Source organism: Liolophura sinensis, chromosome 13 (assembly GCF_032854445.1).
Source record: "Liolophura sinensis isolate JHLJ2023 chromosome 13, CUHK_Ljap_v2, whole genome shotgun sequence".
NCBI lineage: Eukaryota > Metazoa > Mollusca > Polyplacophora > Chitonida > Chitonidae > Liolophura > Liolophura sinensis.
Window position 1 is genome coordinate 7,694,138 of NC_088307.1, and position 16,172 is coordinate 7,710,309.

At 38.6% G+C, this 16,172-nt stretch overlaps 1 protein-coding gene across 2 annotated transcripts in view; it reads left to right on the forward strand.

Moving 5' to 3' along the window:
* Positions 1-14,218, forward strand: part of LOC135480430 (mechanosensory protein 2-like) — an 82,459-nt gene extending 68,241 nt beyond the window's left edge. For both annotated transcript variants that reach the window (XM_064760260.1, XM_064760261.1), the window contains exons 2-8: positions 2,412-2,539; positions 3,606-3,678; positions 4,857-4,939; positions 5,759-5,962; positions 8,419-8,474; positions 10,006-10,084; positions 11,729-14,218. In XM_064760260.1, the coding sequence (XP_064616330.1) occupies positions 2,412-2,539; positions 3,606-3,678; positions 4,857-4,939; positions 5,759-5,962; positions 8,419-8,474; positions 10,006-10,084; positions 11,729-11,917 (812 nt within the window). In that variant the 3' untranslated portion in view covers positions 11,918-14,218. The remainder of the gene's footprint in view (positions 1-2,411; positions 2,540-3,605; positions 3,679-4,856; positions 4,940-5,758; positions 5,963-8,418; positions 8,475-10,005; positions 10,085-11,728) is intronic.
* The last annotated feature ends 1,954 nt before the right edge of the window (positions 14,219-16,172 follow it).

Here is a 16,172-nt window from a genome sequence, read left to right on the forward strand (position 1 = left end):
TTTCAGGAATGGAGACACAGGCTATAAGAATGGCTTTGAATTGATTCCCTAAGGTTCAGGAAATGAGACGCTTGGGCTATGAAGGTTCAGGAATCACATTTGAGCGCATTTGAGCTGTTCAGGAAATGAGACAGTATGGGCTAAGGTTCAGGAAATGAGACATGATCTTGCCTATCACCTGAAATTATGTATGCTTAAGTTCAATGGCAATCGGGGTAATTATTTTCATATACAATGGGCTGATTGTTTTCATAATTATTTTAATAATTATTACTGTTCTGGTACTTACAGTAATGGATTTTTTATTTTTAGAAATGTTGGGATGGAAGGGAGTGTTTCGGGTATCAGAATTCTACTTTTATATACACATGTGCAACTTGTACTAGCTTTAATAGACTTTTGGGCATTGTTTTTAATTTGGTCAATATTCCAGGTATAGCTTAGACCGTGATTGACATGGACTGCACTACATTGCATCAAGGCAAATAATGAAGAAAAAGCGTGTTTATGAATGTGCATTTTTACAGGCTGTACTGAATACAGTATTCAGCTCGGGTTTATACCGCCTTTGCAAATACCTTTTTGTTCCCTGAGGTGACCCTAATGTCCCAAGGGCAAGGTGTATACCTGATACGGTAACAGCCTTGGAGAGTCAGTCCAAGGATGTGTGATGAGGTGGGGGTTGTCAACATTGCATGAATGCACACTTTAAAATAGAAGTACAGTGTACAACCATTGATCAACCACCCAACTGACTAACCACAGCCCCTTCACCTCCCCACAGAGCCAGACTGGACTCATTCCACGTGGAGTAATGGCCCAGTTTTACACAGGTGATGTGATCGTGCAGTAATTGCATCTTTCAGAGAGCTAATGGCCTATTAGTGTGTTACAAAGTTTACATGTAAACATGTGAAGTAAATTATCTAAAACATTTCTCTAAAATGTCATAAAATATTACTATATTTAGTTTGGACTTGATATCTAGTTTGGACTTGAAAAAAAATGCTACTTTTTGCTGCCTCACTTGGCACTCAGCACTGAGAGGTTAGAGCAAGAAAACAAGACTGATTGGCCCGGTGTTAGTATAATGTGACTGGGTGGGGTGTCATATCTGGTGTCTCCGGCATGAAACTTCAGTGGCGGCAGCAGTTTGGCGGCATGAAATCTCCCTGTCACAAGAAGACACATACACACACCTAATGACTCCTCGTCGCTGGGCAACTGAAAAATTGTTAAGTACTAAGTTAAACCACAAGCATTCATTCATTCTGAATATCTAGCGTAATTTGGCTGGATAATAAATGCTAATTATTTTGTGGGACTCTCAGCTAACCAGCACCAGCATCATTGCACAAATTGATTAAGTTGAATGTTACTGTATCATGTATATATACATTACCACATCATCACATACCCTAGGCTTACAACATGTACATGTTACCATGGTTACAGATGCAGTCAACTTGTTTTTTTCCCTATGATCGCATGCGTTGTGGACCCAGCTCTGCCTTCATTGCTAACTACATGTACATGTATATATCCTTTCCTAAAGTATTCCCTAGCCCTGTTTATTTGGCCCTATGGGCAAATTTTATTTCAGGTAGTGTCTGCGTTGTGTTACCAGACATCTGAGCAAGCAAGTGTCAGAATTGTAGGTTATTGAATGAATGCCAATTATTAAAAGTGGACAAGCTCTATTTTTGGGTGGACTTGAAGAATCTAAATGATCTTGCGAGTTTATACTTCAGTTATGCAAAAATACAAGAAGTCCACATCAAACAGAATTCATTCAGAAAGGTAATTATTATACATTAAACATTAAACTTTGCACAATTCAACTAGGGAGCAAAATTTAGTGAACTTTAATCACCGAAAATTTGACAAAAATGTGTTGTAAAATTTTTGAAAGGCATAAGAATATGTTCAAAGAGAAATTAAAGACAAGGTATCATTGACTGATGTCATGGTAACGTCGCGTTGTTGTTGTAAATTGTGATATGCAATATGAGGTATGCAGCTCATCGCCACAGTGTTGGAAAGAAGGCAAACATAGAAGTTACATGTACATAATAATTGTTAGTGTAGATTGCTTATATATACATACATGTATAACATTTGGCAGTAATATAATTATTCAGGTGATGGGCATCTAGACCAGAAAGTCCTTCACATTGTTTTAGCTGCACATACAGGGACGTGTGGCGTCCAACTTGTCTGCTGTCTCTTTACAGTGTAGCATATTGTTTACAGTGTAGTGCGCATCAGACTATTGAAAAAAGCAAGTTTTCTCCCACCATGCTGGCGACTGTTGTAGAAGTGAAATATTCTTGAAATGTTCTTGATATTTCTAATCGGAAGAATAAGTATATAATTAAAAAGGCAACATTGTTTTTTTCCTGTTTGTACAGGCCCATCTAACGTAGATGACCGGGCAGATGTGGATAACAGCATCGGCTGTTGTGGCTACATCCTATGGGGCCTGTCCTTATTCCTGATCGCCGTCACCTTCCCCTTCTCTCTCTGTCTTTGTATCAAGGTAAGTTCATTAGACCTTAATAATATAATTGTGAATCAAGAGGAGTTAATTCATTTTGTGTTTTGTATCAAGGGCAGTTAAGTGTGTATGTGTTTATCAAGGGGGTTGAGTACATGTAGATGTCAAGGGGAGTTATTTTAGTGTATCCAGTGTGTTGTATTAAGGGGAGTTAAGTGTGCATATCAAGGGGAGTTAAGTGTGTAACTCAAAGGGAGTTAATTACATGTATGTTTGTACATTAATGGAAGCTAAGTGTGCATGCATTTAAACGAGTTCACCATGTGTGTATGAGCATCAAGGGAAGTAAAAACATGTCAAGGGAAAATAATTATTTTTAAGGTAAGGTAAACTAAGTCACCAAGTACTAGATTAGTGTATCAAGGGAACTTAAGTATGGGTGCATGTATGTACATCAATAACCCAGTACCTGGCCCCCACTAAAAGAGTCTTTTTCCTATTAGGATAAAAAACATAGGTAGCTTGTAGGCAATTTTTTTGTTTATTCTGTCTAGTGAAAGGGAGAGGCAATTTAAAGAAATTAACATCAAGAGAAAACTGGGAAGAAGTTCTTGACCCGTTTGTCCCACCTCCATCCCAAAAACACAAACCCACAATCATACACAACCATTGTACATGTATGTAGATCTTTGAAATGAAATGTTCATGAAATAATGCTCCCCCGGGCTTTGCTCAGTTTCCACCCACCACAATGCTGGCCGCCGTCGTATAGTGAAATATTCTTGAGTACGGCGTAAAACACCAATGAAATTAAAAAAAATGAAATAATGCATTAAACCGCAACCAACTAAATGAATGAATATTTCACTTAAAGGTTAGCGTTTTTTTAATTGATGCATTCTGCTTGATTCCTATTAATTAATCCGCCTTTTAGGGCCACGAAAATTTTTTGTTAATGTGAACTATCATTAATTTATTATCAGGTAAACATAAGTCCTGGCATTTCATTTTAACACCTTTATGTGCCTCTGTAAGTACATTTTACATACTAAACTTTACGTGAAAGACGTGTACAGTAAATAATTGAGGGTTGTGTGTTTGTCCTCAGGTGGTGCAAGAGTATGAGAGAGCTGTTATCTTCAGGCTGGGCCGTCTTGTCTCCGGAGGTGCAAAAGGCCCAGGTAATGTGCAACACTTTTATGCTCATTTATTTGAAGGGGACTTCGTTTGCTGAATGGTTGGTATACCAGTACAGCACAAGGACTCTCACCAATACAACTGCTGGGAGTTCAAGTCCAGCTTATCCTGGTTCCATCTTCAGTCGTAAGTGGGAAGGTCTTTCAGCCACTTGCGAATGGTTTTGGGTTTCCCCAGATTTCCCACCAGTATAATGCTGGCCGTTGACGTATAAGTGAAAAATTCTTGAGTATGTGGTGAAACACCAATGAAATAAATAAACCATTTATTTAATTGTTTAATAATACCATACTGAGAGCGGGTGATGGCTGAGTGGTTAGAGGCACTTGTCTTTCAACCACAAGGGTACATGAGGTATGGGTGCAATCCCAGCATTGTGTAAGGAATTCACACATTCTCTCACTATCACATTTCCTCACTCTCACATTTCCTCACTCTCACATTCCCTCACTCTCACATTCCCTCACTCTCACATTCCCTGACCCTACACATTTTGTCCCCATACACTATCTGGGTTAGTCAACATGTTGTCACACATGTTGTTTACTCCATTCTTTGCCTCCATACTTTTTCTGATTCACTGCACACTTTGTCTCGGTACATAATCTGGTTTACAGCACACATTGTTTCCATACATTATATAGGTAGCTCCAAACGTTGTCTCCACACATTATCTGGTTTGTCCCACACTTTGTCTCCATACATTGTTTAGCTTTCTCCAGACTTTGTCTCCATACATTATCTGTTTTACTCTAGTTTGTCTCCATACATTATCTGTTTTACGTCACACTTTGTCTCCATACATTTTCTGGTTTACTGCACACTTTGTCTTCATTGATTATCTAGGTTGCTGCACACTTTGCCTGCGTACATTGGCTGGGTTACTCAAGATTTTGTCTTCATATATTATGTCTCCATACATTATCTGGTTTATGCCACACTTTGTTTCCAGACATTGGCTGGGTTATGCAACACTTCGTCTCAGTATGTTATCTGGTTTACATCACACTTTGTTTCCATATGTTATCTGATGGAACATCTGTATTTAGGTGGTAAAGATAAACAGATGTATTGTAAAAGAGCATCACACATTAATCACCCTTGAAATATACCAATGAATTTTTATCACTTTATTTATGTTTTTTGCTCTGATTTGTTTCAGGACTGTTCTTTATCATCCCATGCATTGATTCCTACACCAAGGTTGACCTGAGGACAGTGTCCTTCGATGTCCCCCCACAAGAGGTAAATCTGTGCTACAGATGGGACTCCAGGTGGTCATAAGTTTCACCCAGGCTCTGCTCGGTTTCCTCCCACCATAATGTTGGCCGTCGCAGTAATTCTACCCTAATTCATCAACGTTTTCAGCCTCCGCTGTGAACAGTATTTTGAAACATTCTGAGAGAGCTATGGGGTGTATAGAAATAATTTGCACAGTGTTATGAACTTTACATCATTAGTGACATAAACAAATCTTTAGAGATGTGGGTCTGGTCCCATTATGGCTCACACAAAGACTTCATTGCTTCCTTTTGCCAAGGGAGCTAATAGTGGCAAGAAGTGGTTGATGATGTTCTTTTGTGTGACCTTACATGAAATTCTTTAGTGACCACTTGCCTTCCAATAATATGACATATTTAGGAAAGGTTATTCAAAAGCTGCAAAACAGTAATTCTGTAATTACAAAACTCTTGCTTTAAGTAAATAAATAGAAGCATGCTTAAATTAGCCTCCCCCCCCCAACCTCTCATGAACTGATTCTGGGGCCTTGGTGACCATTCAAGGATGCTCTTGTGGACAATTGCACAGTCTAATATTCATTGAATATCAGTTGTCTCTCACCAGTATGGCGTTCTCATGTGCTTGGATGTCACATGTTAGAAAGTTTGTCAGTAACTTGCCAAAGGTCAGTGGTTTATGCAGGGTTTTGCAGTTTCCTCCACCCCTAAATCTGATTGCCATTCCAAAATTCTTGAGTAAAACAACAAAAAGTGTATATCAGTAGTATACAGAATGCTTGTACTAGTGGATCACCAAGTGAGCGTGACTTTCTGTGATTGACAGGTGCTGACAAAGGACTCGGTCACTGTTGCTGTGGATGCTGTGGTTTACTACAGAGTACAGAATGCATGTACGTCCATCACAAATGTCGAGGATGCCAACCGCTCCACGCGCCTCCTCGCACAGACAACGCTGCGGAACGTGTTGGGTACAAAGAACCTTGCAGAGATTCTGTCAGAGCGGGAAGCCATCAGCAACTTCATGCAGGTCAGTGGTCTAGATGATGCATGGGTACGTTTTTGTGGGCTTTCAATCTTGAACAAAGTCAAAGTTCTTGTGCTGGTTTCACAAAATTTCCGGCATTTTTTTTTTTTTAAGCGTGTGGTCGCTCATGTACCTTGAGTGTTGGCATCAGCATCCAATAACATTTTAGGCTGTCTTAAGGTAAATGTGCAGGGTTGTACCTGAGAAAGAACTACATGTATTGAACTCAGGTTTTACTTACATATAAAGCTCAGTGACACAAGGGGATGTTCCACTGTCGATGCCCAGTGTGCTTTTTAATTGCCATAAATTACAAAATTCACGACTTGGCCTCATGTTCATTGGAATTAGTGTTAAGGTAAACGTTATGGGTGCAGTCTCAAAAATACTCTTGTTTACATGTACATATATTAACGTCTTGCTACTGAATCTAAATTTGGTGTGAAGAGACTGTAACAGAGGTTTTTGGCAAAAAATCCATATTTGCTAACCAAATCTAGTTTTCTGTATTTAGCAAGAGTAGCTCAAATTATTGCCTTTCAGGAAATATATGACTATTACCTGTGATATTTAAAGTGTTAAAATGATTCTAACGAAACAAGGCTATTTCAACATTAGGTATGAGTGAACATGAAGACTCAGTTAATTCTTATTCTGCTGTGAATGTGTACATGTACAAAAGGAGCCTCACACCAATGCAGTTGCAATGAGTTAAAGCTCAGCTCATGCTGGCTTCCTCCCCAGAAGTGGCTTAGTCTCTCAGCAACCTGCAGATAATTGTGGGTTTTCCCCAGGATCTGCTTGTTTCCTCCCACCATAATGCTGACTGTGATGGTATGAAATATTTTTGAGCACACCAGTCAAATAAATAAATGTACTTGTCAGTAGGGTAATGTGTATTAATTATAATCTGCAGTATTTCTAATGGAGGAAGCTTTCTTTGCCTAAAAATAATAGAGGAGTTTCAAACCCTTTTATTGCTAAAATAACCTAATATATTTGACCTGTCCCAAATGTTAGGCAGCTATTTTTGATTACATTAACACCAGCTTCTCTCAAAAAAAGTTATATGAGGTTTGCTTGGAACATGGGATGATATTCTACTGGCACCAAAAATAATATTTGGAGACTTTTATGGGCCTCTAAAGAGGTACTTGTGTTTTCGAAATTTGAGGTCATTTAGGGTACCTGTACATTATGCTGTCTTGTACATCTGTTAAGAGCAAGTATAATGGCTTGAAAAGTCTTGAAGGGTTAAAGCCTGGAAACTGTCATATTAGCAGATAGGATGTTGTGCTGGATTTCAGCTCATTCTTGATGAGTGCACCGAGCCCTGGGGCATTCGGGTGGAGAGGGTGGAAATGTAAGTGTGTGTATCGCATACGCACCACCCTGATGCGCTAGCTGTGGTGATACATGTATTGCCGTGGTGCTGTGCTGTGTTGTGTCCTACGTCATATTGGAGAGGCCATGGCTCTTGTCCCTGTAGACTCTATGGTGTATAGACCACATCAGGCACTTCAGCAAACTCCTGTCTACTGGAATCGCTGTAAACACTGTATGATTAGCTAGGCCTTGTTGATTTTTGGTCATGTAACCCCAGTGGACGTACCATATTTTTAGTGATAGTCATATTTCCATTTTTTTTCTAGAACTTCAAACCTGACCTTTTCGCAATGCACCATGACATATTATTCTGTTAGTTAAGTGATCGTTATATGTGGCTATATTCATTGTGCTGCCGTTTCTGTGCAGCACAGAAGCAGGAGTGCTAATTATCTAATTATGCTGATTGATATCTATTTAAGTCACCATCCCAGTTGCTCCGAGTTGGACAATCCAGTACCTAGGTTTCATTAGTCAAAATTTCAGAATTTATTGCTTTCTAATTACCTATAGATTTTTGACTATACCCATTGACATTTTACCTGAGCACAAAGAGTAGCATACATCTACAGGTACATGTAGGTTGGTGTCTCTTTATGTTTACTATTGCCCATAATTACAAAGAAGCAAGTTTAGTTTATCTCTGTATCCTGGGATGAAGCCATTTCAAGGGCAGGGGTTTGCAGAAGTTGTGGTAGTGTGTAATTGATGTACATGTAACTGAATGTGCTCCATGCAGGCATACTTGTACTTGTCTACCGCCCCACTCCCACCCCCACCTCCACCCCCACCCCTCCCTCCCCCTGTAAAAGTGGCATGACCATCATGATCAGCAGAGGTGTTTCATCAAAGCGCCAACACAAAATGCATGGCTGCATCTTCATGTTACCAATATTCTTAGTTTCTTGTATACAGGTAGGTATTAAATAGGTAAATAGATATTTTAAGTTGCTTTGGTAGATAGTTCAGTTATTTACATGTACTTTATTTATTGGCAACATTTTTTTTTTGTCTTTTGTTTTTGTTTTGCTGATGTTCATATTTGTGTTTTCCTGCCTTGTGTGTCATTTTAGACATCTTTGGATGAGGCCACTGATCCATGGGGGGTGAAGGTGGAGAGAGTTGAAGTGTGAGTATTTATGTACAAATCCACCACAAAATGGGAACATCCAGAATTTCATCTCTTAACAGCTTCTACTTTGAACACACAACTTCTGTCAGTTCCCACAGGTCTTGCTTTAAATACTTACATGTAGATATCTCTGTTCTATTCTGTCATGCAGTCACACAAAAGAAAGAGAATTCCAAAATACCTAATATTAGGCTAAATGTGAGACTTAGTAAAAAGTGTGTTGATCGAGGGTAAATTAAAGTAATAATACATTACACTTTTTCAACTTAGACTGAATCAAAACATACGTTTTAATTTTTTGTTATGTCACCTTAATTTTTGTGTTTTACTTGTGACTTCATTAATTTGGGTGCAAAATTGTGGTGAAAATTTTCCTGAATGTGACCCTGACAATGTACGTTTAGTCAAACTAAATTTCAAAAGCCTTCTGTTGACTTCATTGCTTAATTACTGTGCCCTTAACACGGTGTCTGCTAGCATGAAGTCCAATAGTGCTTGTGCTATACTCAAAAGTATGTAAAATGACTTATTCCACATGTTTTTGCATGTTGCTATTATTCACGTAAGCATTCTGCATTGTTGCATGACTCCGTGTTGATAAATCTAGCCTTTGATCAGATGACTTTATTATGTACCAAGCTGTCAGTGGAAATAAGCTGGAGTAATGCTGAATCCGTATGATCTAAATGCCCAACACATACACTCAGACTGCACAGGCAATGGTAATACAATACCTGAACCACAAGATTGAAATTAATTGATTATTGTTGGTTTAATTGGGCATAATCGGGTCTTGAGTTTAATATTTGTTGTTTGCAAGTGTAGATTTTTAGCTTTCCAAGATGTGAACAGTAAAACAATTGTATGTTTTACATGTAGTTTTCAGTTTAAATACGAACAGTAAATGAACAGTTGTACAATGTACCAGTGACTTTTTATCATATATTGAACATCAGAGGCTTACAAAGTCATTATGAAATGTCTGTATCGGTTCAGGGCTCATTCCTTGATCAAATTTTGGGGGAATTACGTTTAATGGAAGTGGATTCTTGTAAATTTGCCTCATGCTATTATCCAATTTTGTTCTTTAATCCTTATTCACAAGACAAATACTGTACGTGATAAAGGTATGGTAAATCACCTTAACTCTTGCCCTCAAAATTACATTTTTATAGGCAAATAAATCTTACTTTTGATGCTGAAACTTCAGTTTTTCCATTGGGATGTTACCCTATCTCACAAAATGAGATCAATAGAACTCTAAGAATTAGGCAAAATGTGCAACTTAATCATGGGCAATAAATGTTAGGTCATTTACTGAATTGTTAAGACAGGAATACAGATCTGCATGGGCCATAATCCATATCTTATATATACAGTATTTCCTCAGTCGCTTTGATTTCTGGCAATATTTTGTGAATTGGATTCCCGAATTGCCGTTTGAGAAATGAGTCCTGCCCTGAACATCAGAAGTGTACAGATTCTGTGTGCACATTGTACTGACTGACATATTATTACCTGTTTACAGTAAGGATGTGCGTCTGCCTGTCCAGTTACAGAGAGCTATGGCTGCTGAGGCCGAGGCAGCCAGAGAGGCCAGGGCTAAGGTAAGGGGAATAACTCTTTATACATGAAGCACTGTAAGCCATTTATGTACATTTTAGGTTGTCAATTTTCTATCATGTTGGTAAATGTGGGTAGGGAAATGGATTAGACATCCTATAAACAGAGAGATCCCACACGTCTGTGAAAGTGTTTTGGGAAATGGGTTAGATATCCTATAAACAGAAAGATCCTGCAAGTTTTTTGATGTGGTTAGGGGAAAGGATCAGACACCCTATACACAGAAAGATCCCACACATCTGTAAAAGTGTTTGGGGAAATGGATTCGACCTCCTGTAAACAGAAAGATCCCACATGTTGGTGAATGTGGTTTATAGGGAAAACAAAAAGATCGCAACCTTGTATAGGGAATTTCTACATTTCCCTGCTCTCATTGTTCCTTGGCTTATGTGGCAATTACATCTCTCTGACAACGATGACCATTAAACTTTTGTTGTCTGTTGGAAAGTTTGTCCATAATCTGCCAAAGATCCGTGGTTTATGCCTCCATCCATGAAACAGAATGCCATCATACCCATGAAGAATTCCTGAGTGTGAAAAGCATTAAACAAGAATGAAAAAACTATGCAGAAAGAAGCTATAACGCTAACAGTGTGAGAGTCAGCGTAATAATGTAATATAATAGTAATATAATAGTAATATTGGGTTGGTGGGTAGAAGATGGCTGCCTGTGAAGCCCAAGAACCATCGACATACTAGTTCAGTATTCGCTCAACTGTGAGATTCCCCCCACCCCCCGGCCTCCCCACACCACCACTTTTTAACTTTTGATGCCTTGGAAGCAATAGTGATTGACATGGCTCTCAAGGTTCTTTGCTAACATGGTCTTGCATGATATTTGTTCGTATAATGTGGGAAGATCTGCCAGCAGCCTGTAGATGGTCATAGGTTTCTCTGTGGTAATCTGCAGCTTCCTCCCATGGTAATGCTGCTCTCTGTTGTCGCATAAGTGAAATATTCTTGAGTACAGAGTAAAACATCAATTAGATAAATGAATAAATAAATACATGTATGGTGTTGGCGGGAAATCTCTTACATCCTGCCAGCCTTCTGTCTGTCAGGATTAGGCCCTACACATAAAAACACCTCAGTTACTTCCCAAACACTGTTGGTTTAATATGCACGCTCCAGTTTCCTCCACCTGTAAGCCTGACCACCATTGTATATGCATATTATGACATGAAAATTTCTTGAACCATCAATGAAGATTAATAAGTTAATGAAATTCTGCATGTCTCACAAGAATATTAATGTCTGAACTTGAATGGCTGACTGGTTAAGGTATATGCATACTATTGAATTTCCAAGACACACACACTGCAGGCTTGAAGAATTTTGAGATTTCCCTGTTGTCATTGTGTGCAGGGTCTTGGTGGCAATAAGTGGTCCTTAAATGTCACATGTGTGACTGTTTGCATATGCAGTGCAATTAACGTTAGTTGAAGATCACTTGTCTTCCACTAAATATGCATTGTATAAGTCACACAAAGGAAAGCGTGTCAGTGTTTTTCCAAAGTTCGGTGGTTTACTCCCAGTTCTTTAACCTTATCAAAATATGTGAATTAAAACTTGAGCATAGCTCTAAACAAGAATCAGATAAATAAATATTCATGTACTTTTGTGTGAAGGTGATTGCTGCCGAGGGAGAACAGAAAGCATCGCGCGCCCTAAAAGAAGCTGCTGATGTCATCACCGAGTCGCCTGCGGCCCTCCAGCTGCGCTATCTTCAGACGCTCAACGCCATCTCTGCGGAGAAGAACTCCACCATCATTTTCCCTCTGCCTATCGACCTTGTCCAGTCCTTTGTGAACCGCTAAAGGTCAAGGCCAGAACAACCCAGCAGACTCTGTGAAGGTTTAAAATGGAGAAAGATGTCCACGGAATGGATTAGACATAATACCATGAACTGACATTTTTAGAAAATTAAAAAAAGGGACAAAATAACAAGTATTCAATCACCTCCAAAACTTCATGCACACAAACATTTTAGTCAGCTGACCATCACAACATATTTGCTCAAAATGTCTCTGTGTGTAATGGATAGCAATGATTTTAGTATACTCTTGTTAAATATTTCGAGTACTAAAATCCTAACTCCTAAAGGCACTGCACGGAAGACATTTATGTGAAGGGGTTTCGAGGCTTTCCATCGCCCAGTCACATTGTTAGTTGGAGTCCCATCATTTTACAAACCTGTAGCATTTTCAACTCAGAATGTGCAGGGCTTGGAGGAAGCAAGCCACAGAGTTCCCTGTTTCGAGACAGATGTAGAATGCTTATGTGCATGGGGTTTTATGCCTATTTTCTGATAAACATATTCAAGATCAACCTGTTCTTATATGCCATAAGTTAAAAGTTAATTTGACCAGTATCAAGCTCAACACATGTAAGTGTGATGTAAGGATTCGTAGCTGCTATTTAGGTTTGGTGGTACGTCTGTAATGTTAAGATCAAGACATCAGTTTCACAGAAAAACCTTCACCCAGTTTTTACAGAAAAGAGAAAAATGAAGTCAAAAACATCTGTTATAATTTCCTTAGGGCTTGAATGTGTTTAATTGTGCAAAACCAGAGCATATGGATATTGGTGTTCATTTTTGGTACACACATGTAGACAATAATTGGGGTGTATAGGTGACAAGATTAAGAGTTTCTACACACATGGTACATCTAGTATTGTTAAATCTTACTTAAAAAAAAACACAGTTGTTATTGAGTGGTAGATTTCTTCAACAAGGATCAGTGTGCTGCTGGATGAATGTAGGCAGCAGAGTGGAGTGGTCTACACAGAGTTAGTGATGAGGGCATGTGAAGACTAATCTTGTACAATCGTTCAACTTCATTGCTTATAACAAGTTTGATTCAAGTTTTCTTGATATTCTCAGGAGCTGATCAATAATATAGATATCTATTCTCTCACTTTAACCATGCTTTACTGGTCATGCTTTACACAGGAAAGCAGCACATACCTTGACGATTGACCCACAAGGCTAATGGCTACCATATAGTCATGTATGCCCTTAATCTCCATGTATACTTTACCCAGGAAAGCAGCACGCTCGTTGATGATTGACCCTCAAGGCTGAGCTACCATACAGTCATATATGCCCCTAATCACCCTGTGTACTTTACCTGGGAAAAAGGCACATCCCTTGATGATTGACATACCAGTATCCTCTTTGATTTTAATACCCAGTTAGCTAGAGTGCAAATTTAAAGTGATACAGAATCGATGCTGATTGGCTAACAGTGGAGATACATGAATGCTTTCCTGGGTTAATCAATGCAGCCTTAGTCATGCATGAATAAATCTGCCATACTTAAAATTCACCTGAGGTAAGGCATAGTGTATCTTTCAAACCATCCAGTCAGAATTGATCCTATATCCCTTTAACATCGTTTGGCTAGTTGACATACTGATGTGCATGTATCAGTGTAGACTTAACCCTATGGTCATGGTAATAATAGAGACAGAGACAATGATTATTACAATGATGGGAGATGTACATGTATGGAACAGTTAGAAATGAAGACCATAAAGAAATCATCAAATCGACTTCATACCTATAGAACATATTAAGAAAGAATTATAATGTCTTTTAAGTCAATAACGGCTGTCTCCAGTCTTCTTTAAAAAAGGGACCTTTTGGCATTGAATGATTTATACTTTTTTTTACTACTCTATCATTTACTTTGATCCCTTTAATACTGTATTGATAAAAGAGTCATGCTGAGTCTTTCTCTAATGTTTTTGAGAGCCTTCAAATTTTACTGAAATATATTAAGATGGACGAGAAAGAAAAACAATTTAATCTTCTGTATTTTGACAGATGAATTCTTCATCAAGACTGGACGGTTGTCTTAGTTGTTAATTTTATCAAATGGTTGACCTTATTTGATGCATGGTCTGTCTCAGTAGAGATTCATATCTGTAGGCAGCAGAAGATGTTTGCACATTGTCTCTGAGCTAGAACACAACATAGTCCTCATGTAGACAAATGCATTTGCAAAGAATTTTGAATTGTTCTATTTTCTTATTAATAATCTTGTGATCAGCTGAACCCCCAGTAGTACTGATTCTCCAAAATAGTCACAATAATGTGAATTTTTTTTTTTTTTTTTTTTTTTTTTTTGCATTGACCAGATTGTCAAAATACTATAAAAATTCAGATTTTTTTCAGATCGGGTTATATTTGTGATATACATGTTATTTACCTAGGATGTCACACTTTGGCGACGTCACTTTTCAATTATCTCGGGTGTTGGTTTATTGTATTCCATGTGTAAGTGGCATTGCCTTAAAAAAGGGCAGGTCACCCAGTCTCACTTATTTAACTTCGAGTTTTCACATTTTTGTAGCTAGCCGGCTTGAACTTTAAGCAGATCATTTCACTTTGTGAATCAATGTTTTGATTAATAACAAAATTAATATGGTATATGTTTTTTTTTTATAAGTAAATAAACATATACATATGTGTGTACATGTATATGCATATATCTTACCCTGGCATGTTTTAAGTCTGTTAACACTGTGACTGTTTTAATAATAAGTGTCCTTGGGTATTGTTTGTAACAAGACCATAATGACCATTACGGATAATTTTATTACAGGTATCTGCTGGTTTAATACGGCCTGAAAAACTTTATAGATGACTTTGACACATGATTACTGATCAGCTTTTGGTTCCTTTGACACCATGAATCTGATCAGCGTCTGGTTCCTTTGACACATTGAAACTGATCAACATTTGGTTATTTTGAAACGATCAAAATTGGATTCCTTTAACACATGGTTACTAATCAACATTTGGCTCCTTTGACACATTTGACAACATTTGGTTACCTTAACAAATTATAGCTGATCGACATCGATTTCCTTAACATGTACTTTATAGTTCATCAATTTTTGTTGACTTCGAAATAGTATACATCTATGTAATTCCTCCCTTCACTATTTTAATACCCTGCATGTGCATTGCTCTGTGCCTGGTTCACAGGCTGATAATTATAGAACTCAGTGTGTTCTGTTTGTCTCATACCTATACTATACAACCCTGATATTTTGTATTATATATATGTTTCCCTCAGAATCCTTTTATATGATATCTGTTGTATGTTGTCGAGTATACAATAAATATTTGCTATAAATTTTCAACTGGCTCAAAAATTTTGTCGCTATGAGTATTGTACATTTAACCGGGAACCCCCTGAGGGAGTAAAGCCTACAACAGTGTAATCACTCAACTGATGAAGATAGCCACCACATTCTATCACAAGGGTCAGGTCATACTGTATAAAAAAACAAAAAGTGGCACTCATTGCTGTCTCGCTTTGTCAGCACTCCGAGGTTTATAGGGCAGTGAAACAAGTGGGGGTAAGGCTTATGTCGGCACTCCGAGGTTTATTGAGCAGTGAAAGAAGGCTGGTTGGCCCAGTGTCAGTATAATGGGATTGGGTGGGGTGGCGGCAGCACTGCCCGCTTGGATTTGCACTGCCACAAGAAGACTCGTGTACCTACACTTAATGACCTCTCCTTGCCATATGACTGAAAAATTAATCGGTTAAGTGAAACCAAGGTATAGGCCCACATACATTTAAATTATAAGCGATCAGATTTTATGGCGGAGGAATCCCGACTACTCAGAATCAACACCTTTTATCAGGTAGACCCTACATGTGCATACCTGACAAACACCAACAAGAAATGAGATCCGGTCTGGGGTAGCCTATCACTACCACTCGATCGTGGTTGGATTGTTTGTGGCAAGAGCATATGCTTTAATGAGGCAACTGAATCCAGCAAGGGTCTCATGACCAAGATAAGCATGAAACGAAGACCATGAGAATGCCACACTGTGGACATGCATATTCAAACCAATCAGGGGCCTCCGTGGCTCAGTCGGTTAGCGCGCTAGCGCAGCGTAATGACCCAGGAGCCTCTCACCAATGCGGTCGCTGTGAGTTCAAGTCCAGCTCATGCTGGCTTCCTCTCCGGCCGTAAGTGGGAAGGTCTGCCAGCAACCAAATCATGGTCTGTTCTGACCTCGTATACATGATGCTGGACGCATGGGCA